This window comes from Meriones unguiculatus, chromosome 11, assembly GCF_030254825.1.
Source record: "Meriones unguiculatus strain TT.TT164.6M chromosome 11, Bangor_MerUng_6.1, whole genome shotgun sequence".
Taxonomy (NCBI): Eukaryota; Metazoa; Chordata; class Mammalia; order Rodentia; family Muridae; genus Meriones; species Meriones unguiculatus.
Genome location: NC_083359.1, coordinates 57,662,346 through 57,686,282, shown reverse-complemented (window position 1 = coordinate 57,686,282; position 23,937 = coordinate 57,662,346). Strand labels below are relative to the sequence as shown.

At 52.4% G+C, this 23,937-nt stretch overlaps 1 protein-coding gene across 7 annotated transcripts in view; it reads right to left on the bottom strand.

The window, feature by feature from the left end:
• Positions 1-289: 289 nt before the first annotated feature.
• Positions 290-23,937, bottom strand: part of Kif21b (kinesin family member 21B) — a 47,238-nt gene continuing 23,590 nt past the window's right edge. For 2 of the 7 annotated variants that reach the window (XR_009584566.1, XR_009584567.1), the window contains exons 15-36: positions 22,402-22,601; positions 19,936-20,043; positions 19,245-19,313; positions 18,201-18,433; positions 17,888-18,035; positions 17,464-17,658; positions 17,265-17,366; positions 16,076-16,241; positions 15,855-15,906; positions 15,617-15,674; positions 15,081-15,286; positions 14,926-15,003; positions 13,001-13,114; positions 11,096-11,134; positions 9,100-9,236; positions 8,071-8,251; positions 6,891-7,055; positions 6,529-6,646; positions 5,864-6,034; positions 5,229-5,428; positions 4,557-4,747; positions 290-4,173 (exon numbers count right to left, since the gene is read on the bottom strand). Coding sequence is in view for 3 of the 7 variants with exons in the window: in XM_021636642.2 (XP_021492317.1) it covers positions 4,119-4,173; positions 5,229-5,428; positions 5,864-6,034; positions 6,529-6,646; positions 6,891-7,055; positions 8,071-8,251; positions 9,100-9,236; positions 11,096-11,134; positions 13,001-13,114; positions 14,926-15,003; positions 15,081-15,286; positions 15,617-15,674; positions 15,855-15,906; positions 16,076-16,241; positions 17,265-17,366; positions 17,464-17,658; positions 17,888-18,035; positions 18,201-18,433; positions 19,245-19,313; positions 19,936-20,043; positions 22,402-22,601 (2,795 nt within the window). In the remaining 4 variants the exon portion in view is untranslated. The remainder of the gene's footprint in view (positions 4,174-4,556; positions 4,748-5,228; positions 5,429-5,863; positions 6,035-6,528; positions 6,647-6,890; positions 7,056-8,070; positions 8,252-9,099; positions 9,237-11,095; positions 11,135-13,000; positions 13,115-14,925; positions 15,004-15,080; positions 15,287-15,616; positions 15,675-15,854; positions 15,907-16,075; positions 16,242-17,264; positions 17,367-17,463; positions 17,659-17,887; positions 18,036-18,200; positions 18,434-19,244; positions 19,314-19,935; positions 20,044-22,401; positions 22,602-23,937) is intronic. The other 5 variants (XR_009584568.1, XR_009584569.1, XM_021636642.2 and 2 more) reach the window with 3 other exon arrangements.

Genomic DNA, 23,937 nt, shown 5'->3' with positions numbered 1-23,937 from the left:
TGATAGGACGATCTAACAAAGAACACATGGGGCAGTACCTGCTAGTGTGTGCTAGTCAATGCTAAGTACCTGCTCTTGAATGACTGTACTTGCCTTGGACCCTGCAGGCCACATGGAGGATTGGGAGGAGAAGGTAACAGATTCCAAGAAACCCTAAACTCAGTGCAGACCACTGCCCTCCCATGGGGCCCAGTCACAAAGGCCAGTCTTACACACCTACCTCTAAACAACATCCCACCCCTAGGAAAGAGCCACCAGCCACAGGTCAACAGCCCGCCAGCCACACGTCTATGGACAATGGTCATTCAGGTTTTATTTATGACAAGTTCTTAGAACACACACATCCAATTCCAGAACAGAAATGTACAGCATGAGGCTTAAATAACTTTCATACACTATGTACAGTCATCAGCAGAGGTACAAACATATACACACCTTGTGCTACCGTGTCACAGGAGAGCGCATGAGCCAAACGAGAGCCTGCCACCTGGGCGGGGGCAACGGCTCCAGGGCTGGCGGCAGGGCGGGGCCCCAGAGGTCAGTGGTCTTTTCTGACTCTCAGGAGTACCGACTCCCACTTTCTGACAAAGCCTTCAGGAAGGTGGAGGGGAGTAGGCAAAGGGAGGTCAGCTGGGTGCTGGAGATGAAGGGAGGTGGGCACAGGGGGCAGACCAATGATGTCAAAGGAACAACTTTCCCTGCAGATTCTGCTCTTGCTCACAAGGAGCAGTGAAGACTAGGAGTTAGGTGGGGAACAGCGGGGCTCAGGAAGGCCTGCAGAGGCCCTGGCCACTGTGCTCAGCAAAGGAAGCAGTAAGAAGTTTCTTGTGTGAAAAGACAAAGGGACAGATGCCCCAGCTTTGGGCCACATGAAGGGAAGGAATTCACTGCTCCTGCAGGGCAGGTCCTGCCCACACAAACATACCAGACAAGGGGGTGTGCCTGCACCCAGGCCAGACTCCAGGGAAGCCTCCAAGAGCTGGGAGAGGGCAGGGCAGAGACGCAGTGTCCTGCCTTCACATCAGCTTCCGACCTGCGCTGCCACCACAACGGTTAGCACGGGGACGCCCAGGGAGGCAGCTTCTTCCCAGCGTGGCTCCGTGCTTTATTATGCCCTTTGCCCAAGCCACAGGCAATGCCCAGCCTGCAGCTGGGAGGCTACTTCCTAATCCATAGCTGTCCCTTTTCAAGTAGTTGGTGGTGGCATTCTGACCACATCAAGGGCTGGGCTGGGTCAGCCTCTTATTCTTTACATTCTCTTTCTCCTTGGGCAGTCTCTAAAGGCTGCTCCAGGCACAGCCTTCTGGGAGCTGGCTGCTGTACAGTCATGTCTCTCCAACAAGAGAAAACACTGAATTGGTTAATACTGGAATGGGTCCTGGCCCAGGACTGTGCAGAGAAGGCCTAAGAGAGTGGGGACAGTAGACACTTTCCATCTAGATAGAAGCCCTTCAGCTTCAGTTGCATGGATGTGGGCATTAGCTCAGAAGATGGGAGCCCAGGGCCAGGCTCTTCAGGCTTAGCATGGTAGGGTAGAGCTGTACTTGTGTTTTTAAAGGCCTGGGGTGTGGGGAATCTAGGGAGGGCCCCACAGCATACAGATGTGGCCTGGGCCTCAAGTCTTAAGATGAACACAAGAAGTAGCATGACAAGTCCCAGAAGACAGGGGCATCCCTAGTCTCATTTAAGACTCAGGCCATCTGGGAGAGAGCGCCTCGGCTCAAGTTTGTTCATACTGTCTGCCCAGAGGCCTGCTATTGTGCTCAAATTCCAACCGGTTTGTGCTTCCAACATGTCGGCCATTTGTGCAATGAGTGGAGCTGGGGGCCTGCCCCTGATTATGTACCTTGGACACCCTTAAAAGAGTGGACAGGAACTCCAACATTCCCAGAACACAGCTCAGAATGGCTCGGGGATGATGTGCTCAGAGCTCCGAAGTATTTCAAGTTTAGTTAATGACACTCGCTGGGACAGCATAGCAGCCCCACCATGAGGTAGTGGCCCATCGGGAATGGCAAAGGGGGCAATGGCGGTGAGCACCTCTCGTGGGCTGTAAGACCACACACTTTGTGCAAGAACTGGCCTTGCAGCTCTACAGTACAGGTACCCCATGTTGGGGCAGCCCAGCCCATAGGGTCGGGATACAAGTCTCGTGTGTTTCTGTAGTTTGTAAACAGTCATGCAGGTAGGTTCTGGGTTTTCTTACAGGGTGTAAGGTCCAGGCTTTCCACTCAGGAACTGGAAGGAGGAGATGAAGATGTGGTTGCTTCTGAGTGCTAAGGAAGTTTCTTAACACTCCTGGAATGAGCAGAGGAAGGAGGGTTTCTGGTCACTGCAGACAGACTGTCCAGGTTTCAGCTGACCGCTTTCCAGGCGCATGGTCCCAAATACCCATTTCCCCAGACCTAACACCACGTCTGGCAGGGGCCACCAATCGGCGGGACAGTCTTAGTGTCAGCCTCAGACGCAGCTCTGAGATGGCTTGCACCAATGTAGCCACCATAGAGGGAGATGAGCTAGGTGCAGACGCGCTATGCTAGCTCTCCAAAGTCCACAAGCCACCACGTCCTCTGAATGGATCTGGGGTTCACGGCTCCAGAATGAGACCAGAAAGCACAGACAGTGAAGCAGCAGAGTAAGTATGGACTGGCTTAAGGGCAGGGAAAGACCGGGGTGAGGAACAGAGCTGGGCCCTCAAGGCCTAGTCCTATAAATTCAGAGTTGTTCCAGGAGGGGGCGCCAGACACCGATTCCACCTCATCCCAGCAGCTGAGCCCACAGCGCCAAGGGAAGAAGCGGGGGGTGGGGTGGGGTGGGGTGGGGGGGTGGGGGGGTGGGGTGTGGAGTCGGTACCTCCTCATGCTAACTTAAAAGGGAGGAACCTTTGGCCCAGGCTGATTTTAAGGCTTGAAAACCTGTTTCTAGAAAACTAAAAGAAGCTGAGGAGGCCCCCTGTCTCCCTTGGGGGTGGAAACATAATTGGCTAGGGGGTTAGGCAAAGTACCTGATGGTCTTACTACTCAAGCCTACCTAGTGGACAGTCTACCAAGCTACTTCCCACTGGACCACACAGGACTCTGGGGAGCATGGGTTCCCTGGTCCTGCCTGTCGGGGTGGACCTTTAAGGGGCTGTGGGCACGAGGCCCAGAAGTAGAAGACACATGTGGGCTGCGGGCATGGTTGGTGTAAGGCTGCCCAGCATGATGCCAGGCCTCAGGATGGAGGAAGGCACTATGGCATCAGGCTGCCTAGAGGCCTGGTCTATACTAGAAGGTCTGCTGGGGTGGGCAGAACTGGGACAATGGCCAGAGCTGCAAAGGGTAGAGTGGGCCTCGGTTGCAGAGCAAGCAGAGCGGGGCCCCAGGAACGCCAGAGAGAAGACCCCTCGCCAGGAGCGGAGGGAAGAAGATGGGAAGAAACTTCAAGTCAGTTTCCAGGAGGCAACAGCAAAACGTAAAAATAATTTAAAAAAAATCAATAAATTAAATAACTGCAGTATTGCTGACCTTCTTCCCAAAGGAATTGTTTAAGAAGCTCCGCCAAGGCCCCAGCAGAATGAGGCCTCAGGGAATGACTGGGCCCCATTTGAATTGGTTGTTGGTGGCTGTAGGATTTAGGGTCAGCTTCAGGACTCAGCTGCTTATGTCTGGTTTCCATGGTTACCTGAGAACTACCTTGGTGGGCTCAGAGGCAGGTGTAGTGGCTCCAGCGGTGGGGACACTGGAAGAGGCTAGCTCACTGGAAGATAGATGGATGGGGGTAGGGCTAGGGCTGCTTCTCCCTCAGTCTCACCCTGGGCTGAGGGCCTGGAAGAGAGGCATCAGGGCTGGCTCAGCAGTAGACCTTGTGGCCAGTCGGGAGGAGGGAAGGGACTGGTTGATGGGGGAGGGGAATCATGCCGTTTGGCTTCACAGCTTAATTCCCTCCTCAGCCTCTCCTTTCTTAGGAGGCTGGGGAGGGACAGAGGGGACTTTGGAGGAAGCAGAGCAAGAGAAGGACCACACCCTCTGTCCTCGGTGCACCTGGCTGGTTTGATCAGGTCAGGCCACAGCTTCCTCTCCATGCTGTGTAGGCTGCTGCTGCTGGGTCTGAGGGTCTGACCACCCTCAGCCCTAACTTCAAGGGTGGGCTGCTGGAAGCCGCCGCATGCTCCAGAACTTCACCGTCAGGTCACTGGGGAGGACAGAGTAAGGCCACTCAGCCTTCATGTGAGCCCAGCTGGCTGCCCCCAAAATAAAGGTTGGGCAGACTTTCTACCCCCCTCACATATGGCTGGGCTAAGGCAGATAACTGCCTAGGAGCAGTAGGGACCATACGGGGAAGGGTACCGGGCAGAGGGAGGGCCCAGGCCATGGTCTCGAGACCCTGCAGGACTGGTGTCCTGGACTTTGCTTGTTTTTGTTTTGTCCAGGCCTGAACGCCTCCCCCTCTGCTCTCTGCTACCTAGGGTTCTGTCCCACTGCTCATGCTTGCAAGAGGGGCGGGTGGGGCGATCTGTCGGGCCAGGCAGGGTGCGAAGGGAGAATAAGAAGGTCAAGAGTAAAACAATCTCATACCGTGAAGAAGCAGCTCAGATCGAGGTGGGGAAAGACAGGAAAAGGCAAGAGGGGGAAGAATGAGAGAGGAAAGGGGGAGGGCTGGGGAGGGTCAGGGGAGGGTGGTGGCGCGGCCCTTTATGGCCAGGACTCGGCGAGGAAGGCAGGGGGTGAGTCCAGGGACGTAATTCCACAGCTTTACCCGGCAGTCACTATGGGGGGGAGAGGCAGAGAGGCAGAGAGGAGAGGTAGGAAGAGATGGGAGTGGGGAGAAGGGACATGGTGGGAACAAGGAGAGAGAAGAAGAAACCCGGCTGAGTAGTACCCCTGGGATCGGGGGCCTGGCACTGCCTGCACAGGGGGCCAGAGCTGCAGCTGGAGGAGCACAGGGTCGGGAGTGGCAGGGCACTCCTTAGCTCCTGCCCAGGGGCGAGAGTAGTTGGAATAGCTGGGGAGACAGTCCTGGCCTGGGTCCCAGTGGCTCCCTGATCCCCTGCCTAGCGCAGCAGGCAGGACATTGGGTACTTAGTGCTCAGTGAAGATGAACAGTAGGTTTAGAGAGGAGAGCCCTGTGGGGTTCTGCTCTGTGAACTGGATCTCTGGGGACAGCTGCACAGCCCTGAGACCACTGTCAACCTGCTCGCTCTAGGAACAGGGATGGGAGCAAAGAAGCTCTCTCCGCCTAGCACCCACCTGGAGGCTGTGAAGATGTGCTTGCTGTTGGTGCAGATGGCGTTGATGGGGCTGTCGTGGCCCTTGATCTCACCAATGGGTGTGAAGTTGTCCACATTCCAGACCTTGATGAAGCCTGCCCGGCAGGCGCTCAGCAGCATGGGCCGGCCAGGGACGAAGGCCAGGGCGCACACCCAATCCTTGTGAGCATTGGGGATTTGCTGTAGGAGGGTCAGGGATGATAAGGTGTCCGAGAAGGGAGAGGGCCTGCCCTGGGGACCCCAGGAACACATGCAGCCCTCTTGCTGGTGGTGGAGGAGGCCACCTGGCTCCTAGCATCTACAGCTATTATACAGACAGAGCCTATCATTCCAGGAGCAAGCTGAGCTTCACTGTGCTAGGGGACTCAAAGGATGGGCTCTTCTGCCCAGTTCCCACATTCAAACTTCTGAATCTGTGCTGGGAATCTTCAGAAGAGCTAGGCTAATCTAGTGCTTCACATTCAAACCTGAAGCAAAGGCTTTGTTGAGAGCAGGGTAGGGAGATGAGGGTGGGGGCAGCAGCAATGAGGGTAGACACAGGCAGGCTTGGAGGGGCTCTGCTAAGGTCTACCTGGGGCCTCACCCTGGCTCATCTCTCCCCTCCATTCCCCGAACCTGAATGAGCTCCTGCTGTTCGAGGTCCCACTTCTTGATGCCATTGTCCCTGGAGCCACTGAACAGTATGTCTCCTTGGATGGCCAGGCATTCGATACCATCATAGTGAGGGGGCTCAAAGTTGTGGGTTGGTCCAATGGTGCCCATCACACAGTCGCCCAGCTGGAACATCTGCAGAGAAGGGGCAGAGGGGCGTGTTGGGGGTGGGCCTTGAACACTGTTGGAAGAACATTGCCATTATAGTCCCACCACCTCTGTCTCCTTTTATTTGCTTCTTCCTACTTTCTGGCCACACAGAGTGTCTAACTATATCCATAGGGAGCAAATCAAATGAGTGGGTTTTGTATACTTTGCCTTTTCCCTCTATTTATCATTTTAATGGTTGCTTCACATCCCACTCAGAGGCTCCACCTGCAATCCTCATGCATTTGTTAATTTTTCACCATTTACAGAATAATTCTACACCCTTAACTGTCCACACACACCTTCTTGTCTTCTCTGAGATGCCCTCTCCAGCAGCAATCCTCACAAGTCTCATTGCTTACTATGTGTTCCCCAGGTAACAAAGGGAGAAAAGGAGGGATAGTGAGACCAGCACCATTCAGGCCTCAGAGCAGAGGTGGCCCCAGCCAGGCCCCAGCTTGTGTCAAGGCAGTTGTAGGTACCTTCACATAGTGGTCCTTGGAGCCAGTCACCACGAGGTCATGCTGGTTGGAAGTCTGGGTGACTGTCAGGCACATCACTGGGCCAATGTGGCCAGTCAGTTTGCCAATGGGCTGGAACCTGTGGTGGGGAGAGGCCCAGTCAGGGACAGTGGGTTGGAGGGAATCCGACCTGGAATAGACAGGCCTGGACAGTCTATTCTCTCTCCCCTTCAAAGCAAGACCAAGGACCAAGGTTTTCAGACACAGAGAACAAGCATATAGAGTTGGGAACCGGAGGCAGTCGAGGTCCTCCGCCCTAGGGTGAGACACTCCATGCAGAGGCCTGTGGACCTTCCCTGGGCTTCTCCAGACATTTCACTGACCTGTTGAGCTCCCAGATGCGAACAGCATTGCCAGAGGCGACATAGAGCATGTTGCCTGAGGGGCTGAGGGCCATCTGGTTAATCTGATGCTCCCCCTGGGCACTGGTGATGGCACGTGTGGATGTGGCTATGCAAGCATCTCCTGAGATCACCTGGCCTGAGGACCTATGCAGAGCGGAAAAAGCAAAGGCAGAGGTCAGAAGAGTCTATCCACACAGGCCAAGAAACAAACAAAGCTCACTCAGACCAGCTGAAAAGAGCCCCTTCTTCCAGGATGCATCCCCTATCCTGGCAGAACAGCTTCCCCTAAAAACCAGGCCAACGGGAGAGCTACACTCTACCCAACACGCCTCAATGACCTGTTGGTGTGCGTGGGTGGGTTTGAATAGACTGTGAGTCAAGGGACAGGCTCTGAACCTGGCTCACATAGAAATCACTTAACTTCTCAGAGTCTCCATTTCCTCATTCTCATTTTGTGTACTACCCACTCCCTGCCCCAGGCTTCATTAAAACAAACAAACACACAAACAAACAAACAAAAGAATAGCATTAGGCTCACAGCAAAATCGAGGGCAGAGTTTTCCCATATACCTCTTTCCTTCCCAAAATGTACAGCCTTCCCCGTAGTCACACTGAGCAGGACACACTGTCACCCAAGCTCACCACATATAGTGGAGTTATTCTGGGTGTTCTACATTCTGCAGGTCAGTCAAATGTGTGACATTATCTGTGACTACTGCCTCATGCAGAATAAGTTTCTGGCCCTAAATATCCTCTGTGCTTGTTTTTCAACCATCAGACTAAACAACTTGTAGCTTACAATGCACATATAAGGACAAAAATCTGACTTTAGGAGGGTTTATATCCTAGAAGGACAAAACCTGACTTTGGGAGGGTTGGGTCCCTACACGAAGGACCACACTGGGTGATGTGTGAGGCAGGTGGCTGGCCTGGCTTTTGAATTCATTGGGATATATACAGTTCATCTCAAATGGTAGGTCTTGGAGGACAGAGGCACAGATAGTGGCCAGGTAGGCCAAAGGCTCACCAGCCTATTGTTCAGAAACTGTCCCCCAAGCCACCTTGTCAAAGCAACTCTATGGGCTAGTAAGAACTGTTGTGCCCACCTAATCAGGCTGTTCTGTGCTTAGTGGTCACCTAAGTGCGGGAGTGTACTTACGTGAGTGTCCGAATGCACTTGGCCGAGTCCCGGATGTCCCAGACCTTGATGTAGGAGCTGGACACAGAGAACACCAGCCCCGAGTGGCTGCAGTATTTGATAGAGACCACGTTGTTGGGGTGGCCCTTGAGAGCTGCGATCTCCTGCCCCGTCACCAGGTTCCACATCTTGCAGCTACGGTCTGCCAGAGACAGGGAAGGACTATGAGGAGGAGGTGACGTCAGTTGAGGGGCTGGGAAGCTCCCCCAAAGGAGAGTGGGAAGTCATGCTTAGTGTGGAAAGCAGGAGAGACATTTCAGAACGCCAGGTCTGAGGGAGAAGCATGTGTGCATGTGCAATCTCATAAAAACTCAGGAGACAGAGAAGGGGCTCAGAGCTTTAAATAACGGTGAGCGCTCTGATCATTGCTGAGGTGTCCTGGGCTGAAAGAAAATTCCTACAAATCCACTGCATATTAAATGACCAAGTAGCAAAGAAACATGGAAAAACTTGGAGCCAATCAGTCCCACCTCAGTTGATGGCCACGCCCTCTCTCCCGTGTGTGTATAAGTGTGTATGTGTCATAATGCTCCAGGCTCCTATCTATCGTGCACGTCTGCGGCAAACTTGTTCTCTCTTCTGGTCAAATCTTTAGTTTTGTTGTTGTTGTTGTGACTTAGTTGTAGGAGACCAGAGGAACTGCACGGGTGCAGCTGCAGCAATGACGTGGGTGCTGGGTAATATTGGGGAGGAAGTGGTGATATTAGAGAGTTGAGATGTTGTGACTTCAGAGAAGCTTCTCAAAACGTCTAAAGGTCTGGAGGAGGGGGGCAGTATCAGTATCAGAGCTTCTAGGATCATGAGGCCAGGGGTGTGTTGGGTGGGAGCCCTGAGCCAAGACAAAAGATAGAGTGGTAAACAAATTCTCCTCGCAGCCTCAGCTCTTGGGGGGGGCGGGGAATCTATGTTGCCTTTATAGGCCACTCTGGAAAAGGAAAGTGGAATGGGTGGGAGAGCCTAACCCCGCTGGCCCCTCAAGTCTCCACGCACCTTTGGACCCTGTGAAAAGCAACTCATCGGTGGCATCCAGGCAGAGGATGGGCTTGGTGTGGCCCTCGGCCATGGAGACACACTGCAATGGGGCCGTCCGTGCTCCCTTTACTCCTCCAATGGGGGTGATGATGCCCCTTCCCAGAAGAGAGGGAGAGAGGATGTGCCAGTCAGCCAAGGAGACCGTGGCCAGGCTGACTGAGGCAGGAAAGAGAGGGGTCTGGGCTGAGAGGGGACAATGAATAATGAGAGATTCCGGTGCTGCTAGCAAAACTCCACCAATGTCTGAGAGCCAGAAGAGCTTCAGCTGCCATCCTCAGCACTGTGGGAGAAGCCCATTGCCAGGCACTCTGGAAGGAACAGGGTGGGGAGAGGCTACCTAACTTGAAGCTAGAGACAAAGCATGCAGCCAACTCCACTGGGGCAGGGCAGAGGCCCAAATGCTAGAATTGGCCTCTGTAGCTCCCACCAAGTCTACACACTTCTTTGGCAATCAAAAATGGGGGGAAGGAAAGAGGGATACTTCATTTGCCAGTCAGTGTGCTGGGGTTGGAACCTTCCAGCAGTGAGGCAGGTGGATACCTACCCAGAGCCCCCAGTTGGACCAGCGTAGTCAGACCTGTGCCTGTCATTTACAAAGAAATAAATGGGGGCTGGGCACACATCTGTTATCCCAGGACTTGGTAGGTTCAAGCAGGAAGGTTGCTGTGAATTTGAGGCCAGACTAGTCTATATAAGGAGCTCAAGGCACATATAAGAAAATTTTGTCAAACATAAACCAATCAACCAAAAACAATCCCCTAAAAACTCCAAAGAGATAGATCACCGCAGGGGACCACAGCCAAGCTGGGGTCTGGAACTAGCTTGCCTGGACCTGGAAAGCTGCCTGCTTGTTCTGCACAGCACTCGGGCAGCAGGAATCAGGCCGAGCTGAGGATGCATGAGGGTTTCGCTATATCTGCATCTTGGGGTTCTGAGGATGATTTCATCGTTCTTGGGAAGGTCTTTTGGGATGAGACCCAGCCAAGTGACATCTAAAACCACATCCAGGCTCTCCAAAGGAGAGTGCTATTTCTGATGGTGGCACAATGGCTAGGGTTTACCAAGACGACCGCTCCCAGATTGTGATGCCAGTTTGGGCAGAGTTAGGCCAAGGTCACCATGAAAATGTACTGAAAGGGGTCTGCACTCTGAAGAGGCTGGCGCATTACAGGTAACATCTGTTGGCAAGGCCTCGCTGCACAGGAGGATAATCAGTGGTGCTAACCACACGGCAGAGGATGACGAGCAGAGAGCATGCACGGAGAGCTAGAGGGAGCTCTAGGCCTTTAAACAAGAGCCTTCTGCTGCCAGAGTCCCAAGTCTCACCCCCTTGCCGAGGAGGATCTGCGCTCAGTAGGCTTGAGGGACCAGCCTCCGCTTGTCCCATGGGCTGAAGGGGAGGACACACCCACAAGCTGCATGCCAAGAGATATAAGCAGGGGCGTTGCTTGCCTTGTAGACCCCCCCCAGCTGAAGTTTGCAAGACTCACCCACCAACACAAGCTAAGTTACAAGAACCGCAAGCACAGCCACCATAGCTAATGACTCAATAAAGACCATCAGGCTGACAAGGTCCTCATGTACCTTTTGCTCAGCAAAGCTCTGCTTCAACTCCAGCCCAACCCAGGCTTCCATGTCCCTCCTGACCTTGTCCAGGGCAGGAGGGAGAAAAGGGCTAGCCACAAGCAACTGCACCCTCCCCCACCGCAAGCCCTTAGTTCTAGCCAGGCATGGCATAGTCTGAGGCCATGGGGTCACCAGTAGAGGAAGGAACCATTGGGCAAGAAGAGGTCTCAGGAGGGACACAGATGTGGAAGAGGCAGGGGCTAGGAGAGGAGGGGCTGCATGCTGAGGACAGGTGTACAGGCAGGAAGGGAGGATGCAGCATGAGGCAGAGAGAAAAAGAAGAGAGAGCGAGAAGGGGAATCAAACACGAGAGACATTCTGTGTGTACCTCAGGACCTCCGACAAAGAGGAGTCGCTGTCATCAGACCTGGGAAGGGCAGAAAATTAGCTGGATTAGGGGAGAGAGGAAAACACACACAGGAATGGTGGTAGCAGCGGCAGCAGCAACAGCGTAGGGACGTCAGAGGGCGGTTATTCTCTTCAGGAAAGGCAGAGAGAGGCAGGGTTTGAAGAAGGCCTTGGAAGAGGGGGGAGGATAGGGACAGACTGGCCTGGGAGCTGGGAGAGTCCCCAGTAATGGACCACCAGGGGTCTCTCAGCTAGCAGGGTAGGGGTGAGGAGAAGGGCCACAGGAGGGGTGGGAGGCCAGCCCACTCTTGGGGAGATGGTTCCAGGTCTCTTTGCTAGTTCCAAGCTCTCTGGTTGTCCCACTGCATAAGCTGGGGCCAGCTGCATCACCCCAATAATGCTCAAGCACATCCAAGGCCACAAGGAGACCCTGCTACTCTTTCCTCTTCCTCAGACCAGGTCTAGAAGCTAACTCTGTGTTGTATGTGGGCCCCAAGACTGGACCACTAGATAGGATAAAGCCTGTAGACCAGGGAAGGATAGGCCCTAGCCCAATTCTTAAAAAAGAAAAAAACAAAACAAAACAAAACAAAACAAAAAAAAGAAAAAGAAAGGAAGAAAGAAAGAACAGCAAGGAAAAGAAAAGAACAGAACAGAACAGAAAAAAAGGACAAGGTTAAGCTGGATGTCGTGGCACATGCCTGTAATACCAGCACTCGGGAGGCTAAAGCAGAAGGAGAAAGGTTTGAGACTAGTCTAGATACATGACAAGACCCTGTTTCAAAGACAAAATAAAGAAACAGTGAACAAAGTGACCAGTAAAGTCAATTGCATGGCACTGGGGAGAGATGTATAATGATGGGGAGGCCCAGGGTGCCCACAGCTCCTTTAGTAAGGGAAGGACAAGCGTCCAGGAGGCTGAGCTGCTGGATCTGTCCCTCATGGTTTTGGCATCAAGGGAGCAGCATTTTGAGCCAGAAGGGGATAGTTATGTCAGAGGGTGGGTGGAGCGTGTATCAAGTACAATGACAAACAGTCTATAGCCCCCTGAAGGTCATAGCATCATTGGTCCTCATGGCAGGAAGGCTTTTAGAGGAAAAGAAAGGAATCCTTTGGGGGAACTACAGAACTGAAGATGGCCACAGTGGGCTTTGGAGAGCACAGAGATGAAACCAGGAGTACTGGGGTCCTCCCCAAGGCAAAGTCCCACTGTCAGGGTTAACTAGTTAGAGTCAGCAGCCCCAGATTCTGGGCCACTTTATAAGCAAAAGCCCTCGGGCTCTGCTTTGGACCACATTCTTATACAGACCAGGGAGGACAGACTATTCTTGGGCTGATTGACAGTTCACATGGACGCGTGCATGTGCAGCAGACCACAAAGCAAGGCTGAGCACCTTCTGAATAAAGGGATGGCTGCAAACAGAATGGCCCCATAACAACTACGGCATAACAACAGGAGCTATGAGTAGAGGTGGGGCTAAGCCTGCTACAAGGAGATGCTCAGAGGTTCCTGTCCGCTGGGGACAAGGATCATGGGGCCGGTGTAAAACAATCAGGTAGGACAGTGGTTGAAAGGGCTTCAGAGAACAGCAAAGACAACGGAAGCAGACAAAAGGGGCACTCTAGCATACTCTCTGGTGTGCTCGCCCCACAGGGCCACCACTCCTCACTGCCCCACTCTAGGGAGGGAACCCCCCTCTTTTTCTTTCCTGCCATCCCAGCATGCTTGGGGGAAGAAGAGACCCTTGGTCAGTGCAGAAAAGACGAGAATATCAGGGCCTCATGACTCAAGAGGAGCTGGAACAGTCGGGCTAGAGTCTCCCCAGTTAACCCGCCCCCACAGGCTCCCTCCCAGCCTCAGTGTTCTCCTTAGGCCTGCTCTTACTTGTCCAGTGCTGACCCCTGGCTCTGATTGCTGGTGAGACGAGAGAAGACGTTTCGGTCATTGCGGGGACGGGTAGGAGGTGATGATGGCGGTGTGAAGCCCATGTCTGCGGATCTGGTAAATGAGGACAGAGAAAGTCATCAGTGACCACACCCTTGCCTACAAGTCCACCTCGTACTGGGCTTCCAGCTTCTGTCCCACCCCAACGCCCCAGAAGACAGAGCCTGTTGTGTAGTAACCTCAGAGCTCCTTCCCCAGGGAAGATCCTAGAAGCTGTTCTTTTAAATTGTAGTTATTTCATTTTTATGTGTGTGGGTGTTCTGCCTGCGGAGGCCAGAAGAGGGAATCAAACACCCTAAAACTGAAGTCACGGGAGGTTGTGAGCCCCTATGAGAGCTAGGAGTTGAACCCCAGTCCTCTAGAAGAGCAGCCAGTGCTCGTAACCACAGGGCTACCTCTTCAGCCCCTAGATGCTGTTCTTAAAAATCACATCCTCATGGAGATTCACCTACATTTTGAAATTTGTAATCCCCCAATCAGTGTTCCTGGTCACTTTCTGTGTGATTCTCAGACTTAGATTGAACAGTGAAAATTCTGAGTAATTCCAATGTGTGATTCCAGCTGAGGCTGTTTCCACCCTTCCTGGAAGCGAGTGTCCTGGTGATGTCCTACTTACTGCCTCTGTTTATTATTGCATTTTGACACATGATCTCACTGTGTAGCCCTGGCTGGCCTGGAATTAACTATGCAGAGCACTCTGGCTTTGACTTTGCAATGATCTTTCTGCCCCTATTTCCTGGGTGCTAAGATCATAAGTGTGGGCTACCATGCCCAATTATATGGTGATTTTGATTACTCAAACAGTCCCTAAGCATAGTGCAACAGTGCTCTCTGATGTTGCTAAGCATTAGAAAGCTGGGAAAGATTAGACAAGCTTCATTGGGGCTTGAATGGCAGCGCTGTGGTTGAGCTCAATTCTAACAATCAGTGGTGTACAGTAACTAAGATGCCTTTAAATAGAGACCAAAAAAAAAAGTGATGCTGACATCATGTAAAACACGACCAGTTCCTCACAAGAACCTGGCCCTCCATCTTCTCTAAGACCAGTGGCCTGATGTCCTGCTCATTCCTCTCTTTGGAAAGCTGTCATTACATTCCCCTCATGGATAGGCACCATGAGCTCAGCTTCATCCTCGGACCACAACTTCAGCATGTTCTCTGAGTTCACAGACAAGTCCATGAGGGTACAAGTGTACAGGTGTCTGCTCAACTCTCCGCTGGCCCTGTGCAAGCCAGTGTTACAGGTATCTGCTTCGGTGAGGAGGGAAGGCGGGGTCTGGAGCAGTTCTTCTGCACCAGTCAGACTCCAAACAACGTAGGCTGCAGTGGTCACTCTGAGCCCTGACGCCTCATGCAGCTGGGAAGACCACCACACCACTTAAGATGACGTATAGAACCATGGGGCCGTTAAGGGTCATCTGTGTGGAAACTCTACAGAGCAGGGTCCTTGTGTCCCTGGCTAGCCGGAGATGTCTATGCGACTTCTCTGACAGTCCCCGCGTCCTTCATAGGAGGAAGCCTTTGAAAGAGTAGAAACTTCCAAGAATTTAAGGCCACAAAAAGCAGCTAAGGCACGTTAGGACAACACCAGTCAAAGCTGCTGCGAGCCATCTAGGTTTGTGCATATCAGGAGTTTCCAGCCCATGATTTAGACATACGTGCTTTCACGGGGCTCATGGGCATGGCTTTTCTTGAGCCCACACCTGACATGGTAGGTGAGGCTTCATGGCAAAGCTGAATGATTGATGCTATCCGGCCATATTAGGAAGTGTGTACGATCCACAGAGAAGACTCTCACAGGCACATATGTGCCTAAGGGCTGTGCTGGCAGTAACTCTAGAGCGGATTCTGGAAGATGCTCTTACCTGATGGGCTGTCCCCGGTCATAAGACTTCCTCCTGGTCAGAGGAGATGTGTCCGCACCACCTCGAGACTGCCGAGGGCTAGGAAAGAAGGGTCCAGTGAATCTGAGGCCTAACTCTGCCCGCCTTGACCCCATGAACTTGGATCCCCTCCTTACAAAGTGCTGCCCCGGGTGGGCAGGCTGACGGTGCGTGAGACCTTGTCCCGGTAGTAGGGGTCCCGGACAGAGAAGCCCACTCCATCCTCTTTGATCTCCACGAGGGAGGCCAGGGACTTGGTGATGTTTTTGGTGGAGCTGTCCAGTGGGGGTCCCAGGCACTCCGCAGACACGGCCTTCATTTGCGCAGATAGCTTGGGCTCACCCTAGGGAAGGAAGGATGAGTGGACCAATTTGTCCAAGTGATGGACCATAAAGGGGAAGTGAGAGCTGGGCCTGATGACATAGGCGTGAAATCACAGGTACACAGGAGGCTGAAAGGCTAGCAAAAAAGAAAAAAAAGAATGGGCTTCCTGATCTACATAGCAAATTCCAGGTTAGTTCCTACCACCTCCAATTCTAGGCAAGATCCCTCTTGGCCACTCCATTCCTGCTGAGGACAAAATTGAATTGGGGATGGAGGGTTAGATCTTAGGGATCAGGCCACGAGAGGCTGACCCTGCTAAACCTATAGCCTGATTTCCAGCAGGGCTTACCTTGAACTTGAAGTCATCATGGCTGGTAGAGCCTTTCATAGTGAATGATTGGGAAAAGCTGAAGAAGAAGCAAAAAAGTTTAGGACCATGATAGTTATACTGTTTCTCTGTAGGACTTAGACATATCAGTCCCAGAGAGTCTAAACCCAAGCCCAGCCCTGGGTCCCTATGGCAACCCCTCCTCCACCCCCGGGTGCATGCTACGAGGCAGCCTCTGACTCCCTGCTTGAAAACTCACCTCCCCTCAGAGAACTCTGAAACCTCCTCATCTGTGCTTGCATAGCCATTCTCTGAGGGAGGAAGGGGAGGAGGAAGGAGGTTATGAGACCCTATCAGAGTATGGAGAAAGGGGACATAGCCTCTCTCCAGCATCTCACCCATGAGGATCAGACGAAGGCTTCTGAGGGAATCTGAAGCAGGGGAGCTTTGGGAGCTGGAAGTCCCAGATCTATGCATTACCGTGCTGCACATTATAGATGAGGGCCTGTAGCTCGGGGTGTGCCTCGGCCTTCTCACGCAAAGCATCTAGGAGCAAGTGGTTCTGGGAAGAGCCAGTCATGTCTGTTTGTCTCAGGCGACCTTCCAGCAGCCGGATCTGGGCTTCCTTCTGTGCTACCTGTAGTCCCTAGAGGCAAAAAACAAGGCTTGGGCTTACTCTTCCTGGCCTGTGGTTGATGCTGTAGCTCCCAGACTCCTCTACACATATCAGTGACTTAGCACATACCCTGCTATGGGCAGACTTGCGACCCCTTACTCACATACAGAAGTCCCAGCCCACATTATCTCAAAATGTGATCTACCTGGAGACAGGTCCGTTAGAGTGGGAACCAGGGTGATAGGAAGTCATAGGGTGGTCCCTAATACAGTATGACTGGTGTCCTTATAATAATAGATCATGGCAAGCTACACAGAGGAACGATTAATGAAGACATGGGGAGGAAACAATGGCCATGGAGAGAGGCTTCAGAAAAAACTACGCTGTTGACAGCTGGATCTTAGCCTTTGTAAATCCCCGTTATACCAGCTGCCCAGTCTGTGACATTTTTGTCATGGCAACCCCAGCATATTAATACAGTCCCCTAAGACACAAAGCAACACTGAGGAGCCACGGGGAGTCTGGCTAAGAGTCTGGCCGGTGGCCTCCCAACCTTTTTCCAGCTAACTATATGTACACTGGCTTGTGTCTGACCCTAAAACTCAGGCCCTAGGACAGAAGAGCACATATACTCTGGCCACTGATTAAGGACAGAGACCCAAAGACTCCTGGTATTCTGGTAGGCAAGGATGGGATGGGAGGTGGAGGTGGAATGTAATTTTTGTTTTCTGTTCCCCAATCCCTAATGTACACACACTTCTCCCTCTGCCTCCAACAGACCCAAGCCTAGTCCTGCTGTGGACGGGCCTGGGCTAGGTCACCTTTAATCGAAGCCCTGTAGTATGCCAAGCCCCTTATGTGTAGCGCTCTGAACAACCAGCTACAAGCTCTGTATTGTCAAATTCCCTTTTATAGCCATGGAACCTGAGGCTTGCAGCTTGTCCCGGCCTGTGAATGACGCAGGTGGGAAGGAGCCAAACCCGTGGGGGCTTCCCCCCAGGGTGTGTGATGCATGCCTTGTTGCCAGGGAAGCTTTGTCAATGGCCAGCTCACCTTGTCAATGGACGCCTTGAGGAAGTTGTCTAGCAGTAGGCGGGCTTCAGCCAGGGAGCAGGAGCTAATGACCACAGATGTGTCTGTTGAGTCCAGCTCCTCCTTTACGAGAGCAAAAGAGCAGAAACCCATCACACAGGGCTGCCCAAGCCCACTCACTGCTAGCACCCCACTCTGCCAGGCTGGGTCCTGTGGGCACCTTGGTTTCCTCCAGCTGCACGATGGTGGCTTGGCAGTCAGTGATGCTGTCGTTGATGTAGTCGATGTTGGCTGCCAACACCTCGATCTCCTCAGCCAGCTCCTGTAGTCCCTTCTCCTCCTCAGGGCTCTCTGCCTGCAGGCGCTCCCGCTTCCTCCGCAGCGCCTCCTGTAGGAGGAAGAGCTCCTCCCTTTTCTGGGGACGGTGGGGATGGAGACAGTGATGGAGGAGGCATCTCAGGCATGGGCAAGCCGTGCCCGCAGCTCCTACACCAAACCGCCCGCCTGTCTAGGATCGTCCAGAGGTCAGAACAGGCATGAGGAGCAGAGGGGTGGAGACAGGGAAAAGAGTGAGGAGCCAGAGAAGTGGGAAGTGACTGGACATGTGGAGAGTGGGGTGGGAGAGATGGGGAGGCAGGTGCCACCTTTATGAGACGCTCCATATCCGCCTCCAGGTTGACGATGGTCATTCTCTGCATGACAATGTCGATGATCCTCCGCTCCAGGGACTGCCACTTGAGTCTTGCAGCCTTACTGAAGCTTTGGCTGGCTCCCTTCTTTTGGAACTTCTTCCTGGGAAGCAGAGGCAAAGGGGCTTTGGCTGGCTGCCCTGAACCTCCGCAGCTCTCCTGAGCCCCCACACAGAGCCTGAGGCAGACAGCCCAGGCACCTGAGCCCTTCCTCGACCTTCATGCTCTCACTCTGGTCCTGCCCACTGGCACCACTCATACTCTTCACCTGGCTGGGCGGGTGCCATTGACAGTGGCTGCAGGATGGTCCCCCAGGAAGTGGTTGACTTTCCGGTTCCACTGACGCACTATGCTGGAGACAGAGCGCGCCCCCGATTCAGCCTCAGATGAGGTAGTACTGGCAGACACCTCAGCCCCAGAATCCAGGCTGGAGGGCTTCGATCCTACACGCCCAGCCACTCGCTCAGACATGGGCTTTGCCAAGCGTCTCAGTGCAGAAACCTGGGGAAAGTGAGGACAAGAAGAGGGGGAACCTAGTGAGCAAGGAAGAGGGTCAGGGAGAGCCTGTCTTGAGATGCTGGGGAGAACAGAGGCAGATCTGTGCAGGCCTGAACTTGGGGCTAAGAAGTCTGCAGTGTAAAATAAACATAAGATGCTCTTTCTCTCTCTTGTATTTTATGGGTATGTATGCACATATGCATTTGGCTATGCATGTACACGTGTTCCCAAGTGTGTGGAGGCCAGAGGAGAACCCTGAGTCTCATGCCCTGTTACTCTCCCCATTATGTTCTCACCGATTAGCCAGACCGGCTGGCTAGCAAGCTCTGGGATCCATCTGTCTCGACCATGCCCCAGTTTTTAATGTGGGCTCCGGGGGTTCAAACACAGGTCCTCATGCTTATGTGGGACGTAATTTACTGTTTGGGCCACCTCTCTAGCCCTTTTTGCTCTTTCTTTTTAAATGACCAGCTGGGCACTGAAGACAGGATTATTATTCTGCCTTCTAGGGTCAGCTTAGTGGGTGAGAACTCATTTCCCACAAGCTGCTACAAACTCATAACACTGTGCTGCTCACTGAGTGAAAGGAGATTCAGGCTCCTACTTGGGAGCCAGGGCTAGCCCTATACATCCAGCCTGCCTCCTGAGAGCCAGGGCTAGCCCTATACATTCAGCCTGCCTCCTGAGAGCCAGGGCTAGCCCTGTACATCCAGCCTGCCTCCTGAGAGCCAGGGCTAGCCCTATACATTCAGCCTGCCTCCTGAGAGCCCAGGGCTAACCTTGTACATCCAGCCTGCCTGCTGAGGGCACTTACCTCCTGAGTTTTCCTCCTCAGGACCATTTCCTGCTGGCGCTTCTGAGACTCCAGGGCCCGTATCTGAAACTAAAAGAAAAAGGGTTGGGTCACATTCAGCCACTAGCAGCAGTCTTTTGGGGGTGTGGGGATTCAAGACAGGGTTTTTCTGTATAGCTCTGCCTGTCCTGGAACTCAGTCTGTAGACCAGGCTGGCCTCGAACTCAGAAATGTACCTGCCTCTGCCTCCTGAGTGCCGGAGTAAAGGCGTGCACCACTGCTTTCTGTCCAGTCAGGGAACAGGCTGGGCAGCTCTGTAGCCAAAAGCTCAAGGTTTTCTTGTGTGGAGTGAGTCTCACATGTCAAATAGTAGATAAAATGATATCCCTTCTACCAGGGGAGGCCATGACGAATTCCTGCCCACATGGACAATTCTCTCGGTCTTATCTCCTACCATTAACGTAAATTGGGACTATATGCCCAGTCCTCCTAGGCTATTTCTTCTAGGCCTGAAGCTCCATGTGTCTGATTTTGCTGGTGACCCTGGGCAGATTCATGCCCTTCTCTGGATTCAAGTTATTTCTTTAGACATGTAGGGGCTGGTTCAGAAGCCAACAGTGGTTGTTGCTGTCACTTGGAACAGTAGGAACTGGGAGGAGGTGGGTAATTGGCAAGAGGAGTGGTTGAAAGCTCCGGGGGCGGGGGCTCTCACCTCCTGCCTCCGTTGTTCCTTCTTGAGCTGAGCAATCTCCCGGTTCCTCTTGGTCTCCACCAGTCGTCGCCGCTGCTGTTCCTCACGCATCTGCTTCATGAGTGCTACCTAGGAGAGCAGAGGCAATGGAGGTGAGGCAGGGCTGGGCAGCAGTGGCCCAGTGCCTCAGTCAGCAGCTGGTCTTGAGGACGCAGGTCAGGGAGGTAGCCTTCTAGACAGCATTGGCTTGAAGTCTATCCCAGCCCTACTAAAAGCCACTATCATCAGCACAGCTGAGACTCCAGGGCCAGTCTCACAGTCATAGCGGTATAATGAGAGCTGGCTACACGGCAGGCCCCGTACTTTGACACTCATATGAGAAAGGCATCGCTCCTGTTCTATAATGAAAGAAACGAGCCTTTGAGACAACATGACCAACAGTCACAGAGCTAGGAATGTCTAGACTTGGGAGCTGGGGTCATCTCACTTCCCAGCTCCAGCTCATCTGTATAACCTACATGTGTGGCTGCATCCGTCATTCCAGGCACAGGACAGTGCTGAAACAGGCCTCAGTGCTGAGGCAGCATTGTTCTGCAGTTCTGAGACACAAGTCACTATGCCCTCCTGCCACGAGGCCTCACCCAGTTAAGATTCCCTAAGACAGACTCTGCTTGCAGTCTTTGGCTGATCTTTTGTTGTTTGGTTTTCATTTTGTTTTGTTTTGAGACAGGGTTTCTCTGTGTAGCCCTGGCTGTCCTGGGCTTGCTTTGTAGACCAGGCTGGCCTCAGACTCACAGAGATCCGGCCTGCCTCTGCCTCCAAGAGTGCTGGGATTACAGACATGTATCACCGCACCCAGCTAGCTGATCCTCTTTCTACCCTTCTAGTGAAGAATTGGAACCATGCTAGGGCACCCCTGGGATAAACCGAGGCTCTTCTTTTCTTGTGAACCCTGGTATCACAAAAGTGTTGTCCAGTGGATAGAGCTGGCTCCCAGATGAAGAGCCTCAGAATCTAAGAATGAGGACCATGCATAGATGTAGATTCTTCTCCTTTTGTACCATGTCTTGTGCATTTGGCTCTTTTTGGTTTTTGTTTTTTTTTTTTTCCCCCAAGTTTCAGAACCCCATGAGAATGTTCTCTTGTGAGGCTTTCTAGGGTCATTCTCACTCAAGATGGGAGCAGGCTAAGGAGAGGCCAGAACTACCCTGAAGAGGCACCAGGAAGAAGCTGGGGCTGGGGGTTAGCGAGAGACAGGGACAGATGGGCAATGGGACACAAACAAGGACAAGCGTGTCAATGTTGCCTCAGCAGTACCTGTAGAAGGCCCAGGTCATAGTGGACTACAGACAGCCTGAGGCTAAAACTCACTGGACCCTCTCTGCATTACCAAACGGTTCCATGGGGGACTCTGGGTGTTTAAATCCCAAGCCCTTTTTACTATCAGTGGCATCGTGTAGAGGTACCATGGGGTAGAGGTACTGAGGTAGAAAGTAAACATGGGGCTCTTTGCGGCTATGCTGAACTGACCACAGCAGTTGAACTTCTTCATCAGCGGATGGAGGCACTGGACCTGCGTGGGGACAGCGCCTGCCCAGGTACAGTTCCATTTCCTTTAAGATCAATAACTGCCTCTTTCCTGTGTTCAATATTCAGCATAAGTCAGGACAGCACTAAAGATACAGTTACTAATGGCTCCTGTTCCATTCCCAAGGGACTCAGCTTGTTGAGGCTACCACCTTTGCCAGTCTTTGTTAGGTAGCTAGCCCCAGAGCTTAGCTGCAGTGCCGGAGGGCTGGGAGACACCAGAAGCTAAGAACCATGGGATGAAGGTCTGAGGGTGATTAAGGACATACACCTCTGAGCAAGGATCTGTAAACCTCAGGCAGGAGCTGAAACCACTCCTGAAACCAGATGCCAGAAGTTTAAGACCTGAGCCCCCAACATCATGAGGGCAGATCCTACAGACTGTGCCCTGTGAGCTGTGGCAAAGTGGAAAAGGGAGCCCAGAGCCACTAAGAACACACACCAGCTTGGAACATCAGCAGCAGAATTGGTATCCCAGCTACATCCTGGTAGCAGGAATTACCTTCCCTGAGCCTCAAATCTCCAGGATCACAATGGGAATGGCTTTCACCTTTCCTAAGGATGGGGTATAACTGAGCACATAATATGCCTAACTAAGAGCGGACCATGGTGCCGATTATTATTATTAGAGGCAAGGGTTGTATCAAATAGGCTTCAAGGCTTCCTTGTACAGTGCAGATGCCCAACACAAGGGGCAGCATTGAGCAGGGTGCCTGCAATGAACCCAGTACCGGGATGAGGTTACTAAGTGTGCGTGGGTTGGGGCAGAACTGAATCGGATGACGCTGTGTGTTCAGTGGAAGAGTGACACTTGACAGCAGCGATGATATTTAACGTGGGATATGGATTCTAAGACACAGCATAGGACCCTAAGCCCCACTCCTCATACCCTCTGCCTACCTTGGCCTTCTTCATCTCCGCTACCTCTGCCTGTAGCTTCTTCAGCTCCCTTTCATAGCGGGACTGGTTCTTGAGTAGCCTGGCATGCTCCTTTTGAGCAGCCTGTAGCTTCTGGAGGTCCCGGTTCATCTCCCGCAGCCTCTTCTCGTAATCTGCCTTTATCTTGTTGGCCTTCTCCTCCGTGTAGCACTCCATGGTGCCTGAGAAGAAGGAAAAGCACTGTCAGAGGCATGGGTTCCACAGCTCCCACTAAATGTGGGCTCAATGGGGAGACAGGTGCTGGGCTCTGATTTTACAGCTGACCCCTCCCTGAGCCTTCTTCTTCATTTGAACAAAGAATGTGGGTTCAGCAGCTTCCTATCCTAGGCCCTTTCCTGCTCTGACATTTGATCATTCAGTAGTGTTTTCAGACTGAGACTTTGGTCCCTGGAAACATGGTGCCAACAGGAATCGGAAGGTTCACAAGAAGAGCTGGTGTGATGTGACTGCTGCAGAAGGAATAAGCTGGCTCCTCATGCAGACACTTCCCACCTGAACAGCAGACAGACATTCCCACTGAGCAGGTCCAAGACCAACCTGACTTCTACCTCTCACTCCATCTCAGGAAACCTCAACACCTCCTGTCTAGAGGCTTGCATCCTGAGACATGGCTCCCGGATCCCTTAGCCCTCCTGCCCACTCAACAAGTCTGAGTACCTGACCCTGGACGCATCTTATCACCTGACCCGTCTGCCTGCTAAGTGGTCTAGCTTCCATTTTCATCTTCCTATACAATAGCAAAAATGTTTTAAAAATGCCTTCCAGTGTCTTGTGTCACCCTGACTTCCCCAAAACTCCTTACCCTCTCAGCTCTGAGTCAAGGCAACATATTACAATGACAGACACAGCATATTCTCCGACTAGTCTAGACCATCATTCCATCAACATGCCAGGCACATGGCTGCCTTGGGGCCTTAACAGCTTCTGTTCCCTCTGTCCAGAATGTTCTTCCCATTGCTAGTTCTGCTCTTGTGATGTACCACCTCTTTCAGGCCTTACTCCAAGGTCACCTGCTCTATATAGCCTTCCATGCCCTCCCCAGCCTTCCCCAACCCTGAGCTCCCTGTCCTCTTCCTTGCCATATTAAAAAACCAAAACACTTAGAAACACCAATTCTGCTTCCTTTATGCTGTCAACCCCCACCAGAGAGGGATTTTATATACGAAAACAACTCTAGTCCCCGGAATAACACCTTCTCTATAAAACACAGCCAGCTAACATTTGCTGAGTAAGTGGGAGAGGGGGTTGGGAGGTATCTTAGTCACATGCCTAGGAAGATGAAGGATAAGAGAATATGTATTTTAAATATATAAGATAAAAATATATATTAATATATAATATATGTAAAATATATATCTTTAATATATATAAGATAAAAAGTAGAGAGCTAGGCATCCTGTTTGTGGTTCTACCATTAGGGACATTGAGGCAGAAAGATTGGCATGAGTTTGAGGCCAGCCTGGGCTACACAGCAAGACTCTGTCTCAAATAAAAGGT